Raw genomic sequence first — 13,408 nt, 5'->3', positions numbered from 1 at the left:
ATAACTTAATTTAATATGAAAAACTTCTTGTGATGTAAATGTTTAAAATGTAATAGTTGCCAATTAGCTTTGCTACGCAAGTAAACAAGTTCAAACAGCTGGTATGCGGACTTAACATAAACTGTAGAAGCTCTGTTAAAAGAATTTTTTTATCGATTGCATACAACAATCGATAAGTGTAATAACTGATAATTTGAACTTTCATTAAAATACAAAAAATTGGCATTGCACTTTTTCTTTTTTGTTTTTGTTTAATTGATAAGAGAATTGCAGAGAGAGATACAGGGTAAAATGTGTACTTTATACCAATAAAGTCTTACACTAAATTAAATTGTACATATTTAATTGCGAATTGTATTTCAATGATTTTATAAATTATAATAATAATAAATAATGAAAGTTGGGTGAAAAAAGTAAATTAAAGTACTAAAAATTGTTAGACTAATATGTTTTAATACGATCATCATCTGCTCTCTGCCTCTTTAATTCGAATACGTTCACAACCCCTAATTGTTATGGCTTGGACTTTGGACTCGTCCTTCTATTTACACAAAACGTCAGTTAAAAGCACTTTGGATGACACTTCTGACCAATCATAGAGCACAACAATAATTGTTTACAAATTGTTAACGCGCCCGTGTTAGTCCGTGGCAATGATTGTCACTTTTGACATGTTACGCCCCCCTTTCTGGCGAACTTCCAGCTTATCCTGTGTAGTCTCTTAATATAAATAAAAAAATCCTCGAATCATGTTCGAGTGAAGTGTCTTTGATTTGCATATCATTTGTACTCGCCCAACTATATCGAGCCATATAAAACTGCCAATAACATGGCCAACCTGGCATAGTCGACTCGCAGTAGCTGCCTTGTCCATGTCCCTTGTAACGCTATATAATGCCTGCCAAGTGTGCGGCGATCAGAGCTCTGGCAAGCATTATGGAGTCTCGTGCTGCGACGGCTGTTCCTGCTTCTTCAAGCGCAGCGTAAGGAAAGGCAGTCACTATGCCTGCATTGCCGTTAAGGGCAACTGTGTAGTGGACAAGGCGCGTCGTAACTGGTGTCCCTCGTGCCGCTTTCAGCGCTGCCTTGCCGTGGGCATGAATATTGCGGCCGTGCAGGAGGAGCGTGGTCCACGAAGTCAACAGGCGCAGAGCAGTCAACGTCTATTGGCTCAGACGCCTCCATCGCCGCCGTCGCCACCTGCTCCGACGGTGCACTTTCAGATTCTCGCCCAGATACTGGTCACATGTCTACGCCAAGCAAAGCTCAACGAACAGTTTCGCCTGGTGGCACGCGCCCAGCAGGATGCTATTCTGCAGGTGGTCTGGAGCGAGTGCTTCATATTGCGTGCCTCGCACTGGTCTTTGGATATCAGTGCCATGATCGAGAGCTGTGGTGATATGCAGCTTAAGCTTATGCTATCGGAGGCCCAACAATTGCGAGCCGATCTCATGGAACTTAACTTTCTGGAAACTTTAATTTTGTGCCGTAAAGGTGTGTTCGAGATTTACAGACTAAGAAGTATCCATCGTTTATCCTAATCATATTCTTTCTAGAATTGGCTTTAAATGCCGACTATGCGCTGATCTTAGAGACATACTCGAATGGTGCACTTTGCTCCTTGGCTCGCTACACTCTACATAGATCCCACTGGCTGCGCTTTGGTCAGCTACTGCTTGGATTACGTCAACTAAGTCTGCAGCGATACGACTGTGCCCTCTCTTGTATGTTCCGTAACGTTGTTCGGGATATATTGAAAACACTTTAAACTCTAAAATAGAATTATTTTATTATTAATTATTGCCATATTAGAAACAAAAATACAAATATGTATAATGAATTCACAATTCATCTTAAATTAATAAGAAAAAAAATTTTTAAATATAGAAATTACTTAAATTAGTTACTTTAAATTATGCGCGGCATTAACAGCTGCTTCGTGTGTGTTCCATTTTCATTAATTCTACAGCGCAACGTTGTGACAATGAAACACAGCTAGTTTTCACTGTGCCAGTGTGACCGAAATACGCAAAACGTTTTATGCTGAATAAGTGGTTGTAGTTTATCAAACAGTGTTTACCTGAGTTAAGCGTTCGGCTTTCGGTGCATTTATTAATTAAATAAACTCGTGGCCGCGCTCAAAACCTAACACAAATATGGCAGATGACACTAATGAGGATAGCTGGTTGTATGGCACATCGAATACAGACTCAACGACCAACGAAGTATCAAACGGCAGCGATGCATTGGCGGCGGAGCACGAGGCACTTGCCGCAGTGACCGGCGAGAAGCCAGGAGCTGGTTGCCCATTGCCCGCCTTTCCCAAGGAGGAGCTGCTCGAATATGCCGATTTCGAGGATCCCGCCAAGGAAATGGAAGAAGATGAAGAAGCGTTGCCGGACACAATGGCTAGCAATGCGCGAGCAGCAGAACCTAGCGGCAGCAGCTTGGACGATGCCGGCTCGCAAGGGGAAGACACTGATATGACGGAGTTGCCGGCTGGTGCATCTGGACAAGCATCGCGAAAAGAGCGCAATGGCTCTGGCTCCGATGATGATGACGATGACGACTCAGATGATGATATCAATGTTGTCATTGGCGACATTAAATCGGCGCCCAGCACCTACAATATCAAACAGCGACCAAATTTGCTAGCAGGCGCCACAGCGGCGGACAAAGCCAAGCCCACAGCGCAGGCCGGCAAGTTTAGCATCGAGGATTTCGAGGGCGCTGGGACCATTAACGGCGTGGCCGTGCATGAGTTTAGCATTGACTCGCTGGAGGAGAAGCCCTGGCGCAAACCCGGTGCTGATATTACCGATTACTTTAACTATGGTTTCAACGAGGAAACATGGCGTGCGTATTGTGAGCGCCAGAAACGGTTTCGTGTGGCTGAGAGCGGCGTGGGCCTGGCCAGTCTTACTCAAAATGTGAATCAGAGTGCCACGTCGATGGCCATGCCGGAAGGTGGCAGCACGGCCAATATGAACGTTCCCATGGGCATGGGCGGACCCATGCATCATCACCAGCCCATGGTGGCGCTTGGTGATGGACCAATGCAAATGCCGCCGCCAGGCATGCCGCCCATGATGCAGCATCAGCCGCGCCCAGGCATGGGAATGATGGCGCGCCCGCCGCGTCCTATATCCACCACAGGAGGCGTCAAAGAGAATGCGATACAGGTGATGACGGCAGAATGTCGTGAGTATTCGCGCGGCGGTCTAGGACCGATGGCACCAAATTTCCCCCCACCTGGTGCTTCCGATGAGCCCTTCTTCCATGAGCCGGAACCGTTTGACTATGGCTATGAGCCCACTCAGGAATCACAATGGGGCAACGATAATGCCGGCTGGGTGCCCACTGGCATTAAGGAGCTAACACCTGGCCCCGCTCACCATCCCTCTCAGCAGCAACAGCAGCCGCCCCAATTGGGCGGGCCAGCGGGTATGCCGCCACAAATGAATGTACCACCACCCCAGATGAGCGGACCGCCACCACAGCTGCGGGGACAGCATGCGCCGCCCGGCATGATGCCACCCAATATGCGAATGCCACACATGGGTAAGCGTTGCACTTTCCTCTATATAAACTCAATGCAAGAATTATATATTTCCATATCTTCTCAATTCAGGTATGGGTCCGCCGCCTGGCATACTGCGCATGCCGCCCAACCTGAGTAAGTGCTCACAATGATGCGTTCCTCGTATTCCATTTTATCATTGCACCTTTACTTGCAGACATGGGCTCCCAGAGGATGCCTATGGGAGGTAATGGCGGCAACGGCAGCACCACCAATATGCCATCGTCATCAGATCGCAGATCGGATGGCTACGAGGATGACCGTGATAGACGGCGGCGCGAAAAGGACAAGCAGCTAAAGAAAGAACAGGTAAGATTTGATTAACTATTGAAAGAAATAAAACACATTAACCTCCTATACTATCCATTTGTGTTCAATTGTGTTTAAATATTTTTAGCTACGCAAAGATTTTCTGGACATGTTACGTGAGCGGCACGATATCGAGCGTCATACGCGTTGGTATGATATTAAGAAAAAATTCGAAGCTGATCCACGTTACCGGGCACTGGATTCGGCATATCGCGAGGAGTACTTTGAGGATTATTTGCACATACTCAAGGAGGAGAAGCGTAAGGAGCGTGAGCATAAGGAGCGCGATAGGGAGCGAAGCAATCGTGAAAAGGCGCGCTCGCGTGATAAGGATAAAGACAAGGAGAAGGACAAGGACAAAGACAAAGAGAAGGACAAGGATAAGGATAAGGACAAGGACAAAGAAAAAGAAAGCTCAAGACGTGACGGACGCTCGCGATCACGCGACAAATCCAGTCGTCGGAAATCCAAATCACGCGAAAAAGATCGCAGCGAGCGCAGCAGTAAACAAAGCAGCTCAACAAGTTCCGGTTCGTCCAGTCGAACCGATAAGAAGAAATCACATCGTAAAGAGAAAGAAGAGGAGGAATAGCATTTATTTAGGTACTATATGGAAGACGAGCAGGCCGCTCCTTGAGCTGCCACGCATTAAAAAACACAAACAAAACAAATACAAAAAAAAAAAAAAAAAAAAAAAAAAAAGAAATGCAAACCATACCGCTAAAAGAGAAATCACTTCCAATAAACACCTACAACTTAAGCAAAGTGTGAAGCTGTCATGTCAATTTAGTAAACGCTTTCAGAATTGTTGGCTCATAATAATAATTTCCATTGCCGTTGAAATTTTTGTCTATATATATAATTTAAATATGCAGTAGAGGAAATATGTAGAAGGCTTTTGCAAAGTCATACAAGGATCATATCCTTTTGCTAAGATACTACAGATATAGAAAAGCCTGCGACTTAAAATCATATATTCGTTGGATAGCTTAGCAACATACTTTATCAATTAAGGATTGTATTCGCGGACCTAAAACAATGTTACTTTTCCATGCATTTTCCAGCCCATCATTAATCGCATCATCATCATTATCTTGTCTTGTGGTTCCAATGAACTCTATGCTCAATATATCGGCTTGTATAACTAACACTTCTATCAAACATCATAAATTAGTATAAACTTATCTTACCTAAGCTTTAAATCTTGTTCGATGTGTTCAGCATTTTGGTCGATATTTCATAGATGAATGAACCAGCTGTTCATTTTTATTCAGAAGCCTACATCAAAATCTAAATGTGGAAAGTTAATTAACAAACTATTTGTGACCATCGTAACCTCGTTCAAAAGTTTAGATTTAGTTGATACTTAAGGCATGATTGAAATAGAGTTACTTAGGATTTCGCATATGACAAATGGCTTATGCTTTATATCCGGATTCCCATAAATATAATGAAACAATATCATTGTTCCATTTATTAATATATAATTTTATTTTGGATTTACGCCGTTTATAAATAGTTATGTCAACTTTAAAGGTAAGTATTTAATAATTAATAACAATGATGAAACGCGCACAGCCGCAAAATTATTCGCTTGATTCAAACGTAATAAACATTCCGAAATCAATGGGAAAAGAAATTATAGGGTAAAACATGGATTAATAATGTCTTTGTGAAGCTTTGACATAATTGACAATGGGTTTATTTTGTTAATATGAAATGGATTTAATTGAAAATTCGCAAAGTGGTTTATAAACTATAAACAGAAATAAATCAATAAAATATTCGCAATAAAATTCGGTTAGTTTATTTGTTTTATCTTAGAGCCTATATATTTTATAAAAACGGTTTGCATTAGTGGGTTTGATTTCGAATTGAATTATATTCTGGTAGAATTAGCTATGGACTTACATTCAATAACTGATATTTTTATTTATTTTTTATTTATAAACTTCATTTGCTCAATATAGATATTTATTTATGGTAATTAATACTTGACACATAGGATGAGTAGTTTACAATCCGACTAGTCTACCATATATAGCTGCTACAAATTTCTTATACATATAATACGATCAACTAATGGATCAATAAATATTTCGCGTACCGTTTCCGCATTGTTAGAGTTATTATTATTTTTTTTTTGTTTATACCCTTGTAGATATTATATTAGTTTTGGATTCCGATTTACAGACACCTCCAATTGATAGTTATATTTTGTATATTTCTTATCTAATTTCATATTTCAGTTTTACAAGTGTTCCAATAGAAAAGTTACCTCAACATCGGATATATCCTACAGTTTTACCGGATGAATGGGGGCTTATTTCTATATGGGAAATTATCAGCAAAAGCTCTTGTTTTTCTTCTACAAGGGTATACAAGTTTGCACTTGTCAAAATTTTGCGTTTCTTCTGAATTTTTCTCTTCGTATTTTTTTTTTGTTTGTTTTGTTTTTATTATAAAATTAATAACGATTGTCTTTAGAAAACTAAATTCACGTATAGTTATAATACTTATTTGATATTTGGTTTTGCCATCAAAACGATTCTTAAATGGCTAAACAGTATTAACGGTATTTACATAGTAGAATATGTATTTATATATGAAAGGAACTTCATTTCGAATTGAAAACACACGTATGATAGATGGAAGAATCAGCCCAACAATTTAGCTCAGATATACATAGTATCTAGATTACGATCATTAAGGTGTTGTCAGTTCTGAAGTTGCATGCAGTTAATTGTAATTTTGATTAGGTTTTTATAAAAATGGATTAACACTTAATCGTGGGCATCATCCCATTTCTCTTAGCATACTAAGCACATACAAATGGGGGCATAGCAGATCTCACTAAGTTGTAATAATATTCTTTGTTTTCTAATCATTTTAATTCCAATTCAATTCAAATTGAAATTCAAGTATCAATTTGGGTAAAGTCCTAGTTAAGGCTACCTTTTACTTTTAGTCCACTGTGCGAACCATTCGAAAATAAAGCTAGACGGGAGTATCTCGTTAATTGGCTAAGATTGACGCTGACTAGTGTGAGAAGCCGGCTCGAATAGATTCATTCGATCGATGGACATTACTAATCATCAACTAAGTTGTACTTTCATTTCGCAGCTGGAACCAAGTTTGCATGCTTTGAGGTACTTCACTTTGCACATCACAACGCTAAAAATTCTCGGATATTCTCTTACTCGATGATGACCTCAGATATAAAGCTTTTTAAGTTACCCCGGCTCATTTGCCTAAATCGTGTCCTATCTGCTGAGCAGTTGCTCCACGTTCAGGACTATCTCGGGGCTGGCCATGTTGCTCTCCCGTGCCGGATGGGGGCTGTCGGCGCTCTCGCTTCTGATGCTGCTGCTGTTGTTGTTGTTATTCTTGTTCGATCGTCTATGCGCATCAAAGCCGTTGAGCGTGCGCGACGGCGCCGGCGAGGTCGGCGCTGAGGACAACGGCGGACTGAGCGGGGCACCAGAGGCGGGCATAGCTTTCGCTGGGGGTGGTTGAGCCTCCAGCGTGGAGGGTGGACTACGATTCAGATTGCTATCTAGGCTGCTGTGATGCTGGGAGGAGGCCGGCGACAGCGGTATCTCCTCGATCTTCTCCAAGTCCTGTGCTATGGATGTCGAGTTTTGTTTGTGCGCACGCGTCAAAGTGCCTTTGGGACTGCGGGATGTGTCGTGCAGCATCGGTATATCGAGCATGGAGTTCTTGCTGGCATTCATCAGGGCCGCATAGTTGCTTGCCTGCAGGGAGTGCTGGTGCTGCTGCTCCACTTTGGACTGCTGATCGTCCCGGTCCAGACTGAACTGACGACGCAGCAGGCGGCTGGAGCCGGGCTTGCTGTCAAACTTGGAGGTGCTGCCGCTAACGGAGCAGCCCCCACTGCCAGGCCCATTGTTTCCCGCCGCACTGCCGCCACCTGAATTCCCGTACATATATTTGCCATCATAGAACTGGGTCAGGTTGCTCTCGCTGGGACTGAGACACTTGTAATGATTATACGGTGAGCTGAGATCCATCATTTCCTCAATCTTCTTGTATAGCCGGGAGCTAGAGCCGCCCGTAGAGCTGGGCAAGCGATTAAAGCTGTTGGGATTCAGCAGACTATCCGGCGTCAGCTCCGACAGCTTGCGCGACTGCGGACTTGTGCTGCTGGGCGTCTTATTGGGAAACTCCGGACACAGCGTCGTATTGGGACTAATGGTGTTCGTTGAGGTCGAGTCCAGCGAATAGGAGTTGGGCAACACACTGGAGCCCAAGTCGGTGTTGGAGGGTGGCGTTATCTCCACCTTCACCTCGACTGTTTCACCAGCCAGCGACGAGCTCTGCGACGATGACGGATTCGTGCTGGTTCTCGACTTGTTCGCCTGCGCCTTCAGCGTAATCGAGTTGCGTATTAGTGATTCGTCCAATCTGTGATCGAAATATATGATTTATGTTATCTAAAATGAGCAGAGTAAATAAAATGATAAATAAAGTTCACCTACCCATGCGACTCCCTGAGGTTAGGCAATTCATTTAAATAAATTATTGTGCATAATTAATAAATTGTTTTGCATAGTTCAAATATCATTTGAAAATAACATTTTGTAAGTTTTTTTTTGTTTATTGTATTAAAAGAAAAAATGATTTCAATAGTTGTGAGATCTTGAAATCATAAAAAGTTTACTTAAGATCTATCCACATAGATATTGATTGACCATTTTATCAAATATTTTCATCTTTATATGTACCTAGGGACGACTTACCCAATAGGTGGTGGCACCGGCAATGGCTTCTCAAAACCTTTCTTGCCCAGCAGCCAAAATGTGTTCATCATGCCTTTGCCCTTGATATCAATTAGGCCGCGAGGCTCTATCGAGTATCCGCCGCGTGCCTCCAAGCGATCGCGAGTCTCTTGCGACATGTGAATGCGCCAAGAGGAGCCTGTGTTGCCAATAATATAATTCCATCTGTCTAGTAAAATTTTAAATGCTTTGGGTATTACCTGTAGATTCCATTCGAGAGGCTGTATTCACCGTATCGCCAAATAGGCAATACCGCGGCATTGTTAGACCCACAACGCCCGCACAGCATGGACCCGTGTGCAGGCCGATGCGAAGCTGGAGCGGCACGCCCGGCAGATGCTTCACATTGAAGCGTCCGCTCTGGTGGAGCAGATCCAGTGCCATGGTGGCTATCTGCTCGGCGTGATCGGGTATCTTCACAGGCAGCCCACTGACGACCATATAAGCATCTCCAATGGTCTCCACCTGAGAGTGGGAGTGAATGATATATACGATCTCAATTTCTGCTTCTCTATAAGACTCACCTTGTATACATTGTAAGCATTGATGGTGGCATCGAATATGGTGTAGAGATCATTCAGCAGGTCCACCACCTGCACTGGACTGCAGTGAGCAGCGATCGTTGTGAAGCCAACAATGTCACTGAAATAAATTGTGACATCCGAGAACTCCTCCGGATCAACGGCCAAGCCCATTTTAAGCTTCTCAGCAACAGAGCTGTAAAGAAGAAGACAATACTGTAAATTCTGGATAAGAATCTTGGCTCAGTATTACCTTGGCAACATCCGATTCAGCAGCTGCTCAGTTTTCTTTCTCTCTATATCCAGCTGATCGGTCCGCTCTCGTATCAATTCCTCCAGATTGTTCGAGTATTTTTCCAGCATTTGAAACATTGTGTCCACAAAGTTGACTTTGCGTCCGTGATTGAGCATCTTGAAGCGCTCGTAAACGCTGCAGATAAAAACAATTGTTTCAGGCTATAGCTAAGACATCTTCTTATCCTAAACTGATCAAGAATATATTGCTGACTGTTCCCAGCAATGTGCAAGGAGTGCATGGTAAAAATAGTTATGAGAGATCTTATCTTATCTTCATTCTGAAACTACACATAGAGGTTCACCAAGGTCAAATATCTAAAATAATAGATTCAGTCTCAACATGTCTTCATTAAATTTAATGCTCAATATAATTTAAGAAATAGTATACTAATTTTTTTTACAGCTAAGTTATCTCGCTTATTGAACTCACATAAACAATATGTTTGATAGTTAAAATCCCTGGCCATACTTACGAGTTAAAATCGGGTCTCATGTCTGGTTGTTCGGCCCAACACTGTCGCATTATGTTGATGGCCTCCGGTGGTGCCGCTCCCTTGGAGACCGAGGGTCTGATTAGGGGCGGTGGCTTTTTAAGCTTGGCAATAATCTCATCTGGCGAGAGGGAGAGCATGCAATAGGGTTCACCCCGCACCACCACCTCCTGCATGATGATGCCGAAGGAGTAGACATCGCCCATCTGTGTGCCCATCTGCACGCGTCCATGCTGATGATGATGATGATGATGGTGTTGCTGCTGTGGCTGTGTTTTCATAGTGCGCAGCAGCTCTGGCGCCGTCCATAGCAGCTCCTTGTTGCTGCGTGGCACTTGGGCCAGGCCCTGCATTTCGTAGAAGGAATTCAGGCCATAGTCGGTAATCTTGAGAACCCATCGGGCGTCGACCACACAGTTTCGGGAGGTCAGTGCGCCATGGATGCGCAGCGGAGAGGCGTGTAGGTAGCGCATACCGCGCACCAGATCAGTCAACAGACTTAGGCGGAAAGACCAGTCCAGCTTAATCTCATCCATGATAAGAACATCCTGCAGCGAGCCGCGCGAGCAATAATCGAAGACCATAGCCGTCCGACTCGGATCCGACAGCCAGCCAATTAGCGGATTTATATTCTCGTGTCGCAGCCCATGCGCCATCACCAGCAGATCCATGGCCTTGGATCGCAGCTCGGCCGAGCCATTCAAGGGTATCTCCTTAAGCTGCACCAGATCGCCATTGTAGCGAGCGCGCATGTCCAGATGGGCTGGCTTATGGCGAGCCAGGCTGCCCGAAGCCGAAGTGCCACTCTTGCCGTTAACCGCTCCACCAGTGGCGGTGCCACCAGCTCCAGCTAGCGCACCACTGTTGCCCCCCGCTGTCGCCCCGGGAATGACAAAGCCCAGATTCTTAAGCGAGCCAATCGAACCCTTCAGCAAATCTGGCTTATCCACCTCGGGACCCCCAAATTCCTGCAGCTGCTGTAGCCAGCAGCAGAGCATGGCCTCGATGCCCTCGTCCACCTGCGAATGATTGAATTATATATGTGCTTCAAATACATATATAGAAACATCCCCTTACCCGACGCGAGTCCACAGGAAACACAAAGTCACTGGCCGAGAGTACAATCTTGTTGGGTCCCTTCGACAGTCTTTTGCGCAGAAAGTAGTTCCTGGATAGTGGAATTTGTTATGAAAAATAGTAAATAAATAAATAAATATTTATAAATTTGTAAATGTATAGATGCTTAGATATTAAAGAATGTGTATTTTTATATTTCTATAGTTAATTGTGCAATTTAGCTATTTTTGCCTTTTCTATATTCTTTTCTCGTTTTCAATTTATTTTCCATGTTTCTCAATCAAATTAGTACGCTTTCCTCATCATTTACTTCTACTTTTCTCCATCACCTCAAAATGACCCGCAGCAGTTTTATTGGAACTGCAACAAAAGCTTGCAACTACTTCAAACTGAGCTCAATTAATCGTAGCATGAAATCAAGCAAATTCATTGTTGGTTGGTGGCTCTGGCCCTATTTGCATACCCTGCATAGTTGGCAATAAAGGGTGTAATAATTATGTGAAACCAGTGATGCAGACAGGATATTTATGGCTATTCTAGAGTGCAGTCAGAGTTGTCAGGCAAGATAGAAGAGCTTAAAAATATGCAAAATATAATAATATATTTCTCTATCATTTGAATGGCATTCGAATTCCCAATTTATTCTTTTAATTTCTCTATGGAAAATAATCAAGTTAATGAGAGCATTCTTAAGAATGTAAATATATATGCAAATTTAAATATCTGCTATCCATTTATATAGCCAAGTTTAGGGTATAGGAACGTAGCACTGTTTAGCTCTTACTTGCAGTTTTGTTGTTGTTTGTTGGTGTTATCCGCAGTGAAATGTGTATTTATTAGCTTAGTCAGGCATTGGCCCTTGGCCGTTGGCTGTTGGGTCCTGCGGTTACCTGCAGCAGTTAGTTGACAATACAATGGAACACCCGCCTGGCTGGCTGGAGGGCGGACAGTTCACGCCCACTGTTGCAAAATTGCAAATTCATGGAACAATTGTTAAGCCAGAAGTTGGCCAAGTTGTGTAAGGTTAAGTGTATTATGCGCATTAAGAGGCATTAACTGTACCTAGTCGAAAGTCTTTGGGCACACGTGTAACGGCTGTTAAGTAGCCAACCCCAAAGCCATTAAAGTTTTTCTATTTACGGCACAGCTTACGGCTTAACCACAGAAAACTTTTACCTCAGCGTTAACCAGGCTGATAATCAACCGGATCGTCCAGCATAAAAACAGTTTGCGCGTGTGCATCATTTTCTATACCCTATTCAGTAATGTCATAGACAATACACATTCGCAGAGCCTGTTTGGGCGTTGCAGAGAGCGCTATCAATTTGTTGATTTGCTAAACAGATTTGGGCGCATTTTTGCATAAAAGTTATTGTATAAAAAAAAGGAAAACTATAAAAGTTATGTGGGTTTTTTATCTAAAGCTGTATTTAACAAAATTTACATAATTAAGAAATAAAATAAATAAATAATAATTTGAAATAATTTTATAATAATAATAACAATAATTTTTGTAATAATTTTATTCTGATAAAAATTATTATTTTTTTAATAATAGTTGGGCTCTGGGTTTACATTATTGTTTATAATAATCAATATAAATAGTAATAAAATAAAAAAGTAATAAAAAACAAAAATAATAAAAAAAAATTATATATTAATATAACATAATAATAATATAATATATAATAATCATAATAAATATCTATATCATTTTTAATAAATCGCTAGTAGACTGCACACAGATCAAAAATGTCAAACTTTTATATTCATTAAATCCTCAAACTTGAGTGTCTATAAAAAGTTTTTATTGCGTTTTCAACACCCACTCCAGGGCATCTACTAGTCGTTCACACTGGATTGCCTGTTTTTGTTTGTCCTGGCCGTTTTCTGTTTGCTGTCAGGCCTGTTTTGCTTGGCACACGCTAATTAAAACTTCATGAGTTGCATTTCAAGTAGTGGCAAAAAAAAATAAAAAAAACAAGTAAGAAAGCTCTAGTCGAGACTGCTCGACTACGAGATCCCCTGAACCCTTGGAGCAATAGATATTTCAATAATTTTTCGCGTCTTTCAGCTTACAAAAGAAACACGCACACACACACACACAGGCATACATACACACACACGCATACAGACACACATACACACACACACACACGCATACATACACAAACGCATATACACACACATACACATACACACACACATACACAAACACATACACACACATACACAAACACATACACACACAAGCACCCACGCATAAACACGCATTGACTGCAGTGTGCGCTTACTATGAGAACTTAATTGTTTAATAACTTTTTTTGTGGACGT

At 42.2% G+C, this 13,408-nt stretch overlaps 3 protein-coding genes across 11 annotated transcripts in view; 2 read left to right on the top strand and 1 right to left on the bottom strand.

Moving 5' to 3' along the window:
- Positions 1 to 45: 45 nt before the first annotated feature.
- On the top strand, positions 46 to 1,801 carry Hr83 (nuclear hormone receptor 83). Its single transcript, XM_018019424.2, has 2 exons — positions 46 to 1,494; positions 1,557 to 1,801. Exons 1-2 carry the CDS (start codon positions 873 to 875, stop codon positions 1,766 to 1,768), a joined length of 834 nt encoding a protein of 277 aa, XP_017874913.1. The 5' UTR covers positions 46 to 872; the 3' UTR covers positions 1,769 to 1,801.
- A 203-nt stretch (positions 1,802 to 2,004) lies between these two features.
- On the top strand, positions 2,005 to 4,732 carry Fip1 (Factor interacting with poly(A) polymerase 1). The gene is made up of 4 exons (XM_018019421.2): positions 2,005 to 3,561; positions 3,632 to 3,676; positions 3,738 to 3,889; positions 3,978 to 4,732. Exons 1-4 carry the CDS (start codon positions 2,157 to 2,159, stop codon positions 4,479 to 4,481), a joined length of 2,106 nt encoding a protein of 701 aa, XP_017874910.1. The 5' UTR covers positions 2,005 to 2,156; the 3' UTR covers positions 4,482 to 4,732.
- A 1,215-nt stretch (positions 4,733 to 5,947) lies between these two features.
- Positions 5,948 to 13,408, bottom strand: part of LOC108616516 (uncharacterized) — a 69,109-nt gene continuing 61,648 nt past the window's right edge. For all 9 annotated transcript variants that reach the window (XM_089464026.1, XM_089464030.1, XM_089464036.1 and 6 more), the window contains 8 exons: positions 11,075 to 11,165; positions 9,980 to 11,016; positions 9,463 to 9,639; positions 9,213 to 9,405; positions 8,889 to 9,153; positions 8,650 to 8,827; positions 8,389 to 8,400; positions 5,948 to 8,314 (listed from right to left, as the gene is read on the bottom strand). In XM_089464026.1, the coding sequence (XP_089320152.1) occupies positions 7,153 to 8,314; positions 8,389 to 8,400; positions 8,650 to 8,827; positions 8,889 to 9,153; positions 9,213 to 9,405; positions 9,463 to 9,639; positions 9,980 to 11,016; positions 11,075 to 11,165 (3,115 nt within the window). In that variant the 3' untranslated portion in view covers positions 5,948 to 7,152. The remainder of the gene's footprint in view (positions 8,315 to 8,388; positions 8,401 to 8,649; positions 8,828 to 8,888; positions 9,154 to 9,212; positions 9,406 to 9,462; positions 9,640 to 9,979; positions 11,017 to 11,074; positions 11,166 to 13,408) is intronic.

This window comes from Drosophila arizonae, chromosome 2 (genome assembly GCF_054131065.1).
Source record: "Drosophila arizonae isolate 15081-1271.41 chromosome 2, UAZ_ARI_1.0, whole genome shotgun sequence".
In the NCBI taxonomy this organism is placed as follows: Eukaryota; Metazoa; Arthropoda; class Insecta; order Diptera; family Drosophilidae; genus Drosophila; species Drosophila arizonae.
This window is presented reverse-complemented; position numbering and strand designations above follow the sequence as displayed.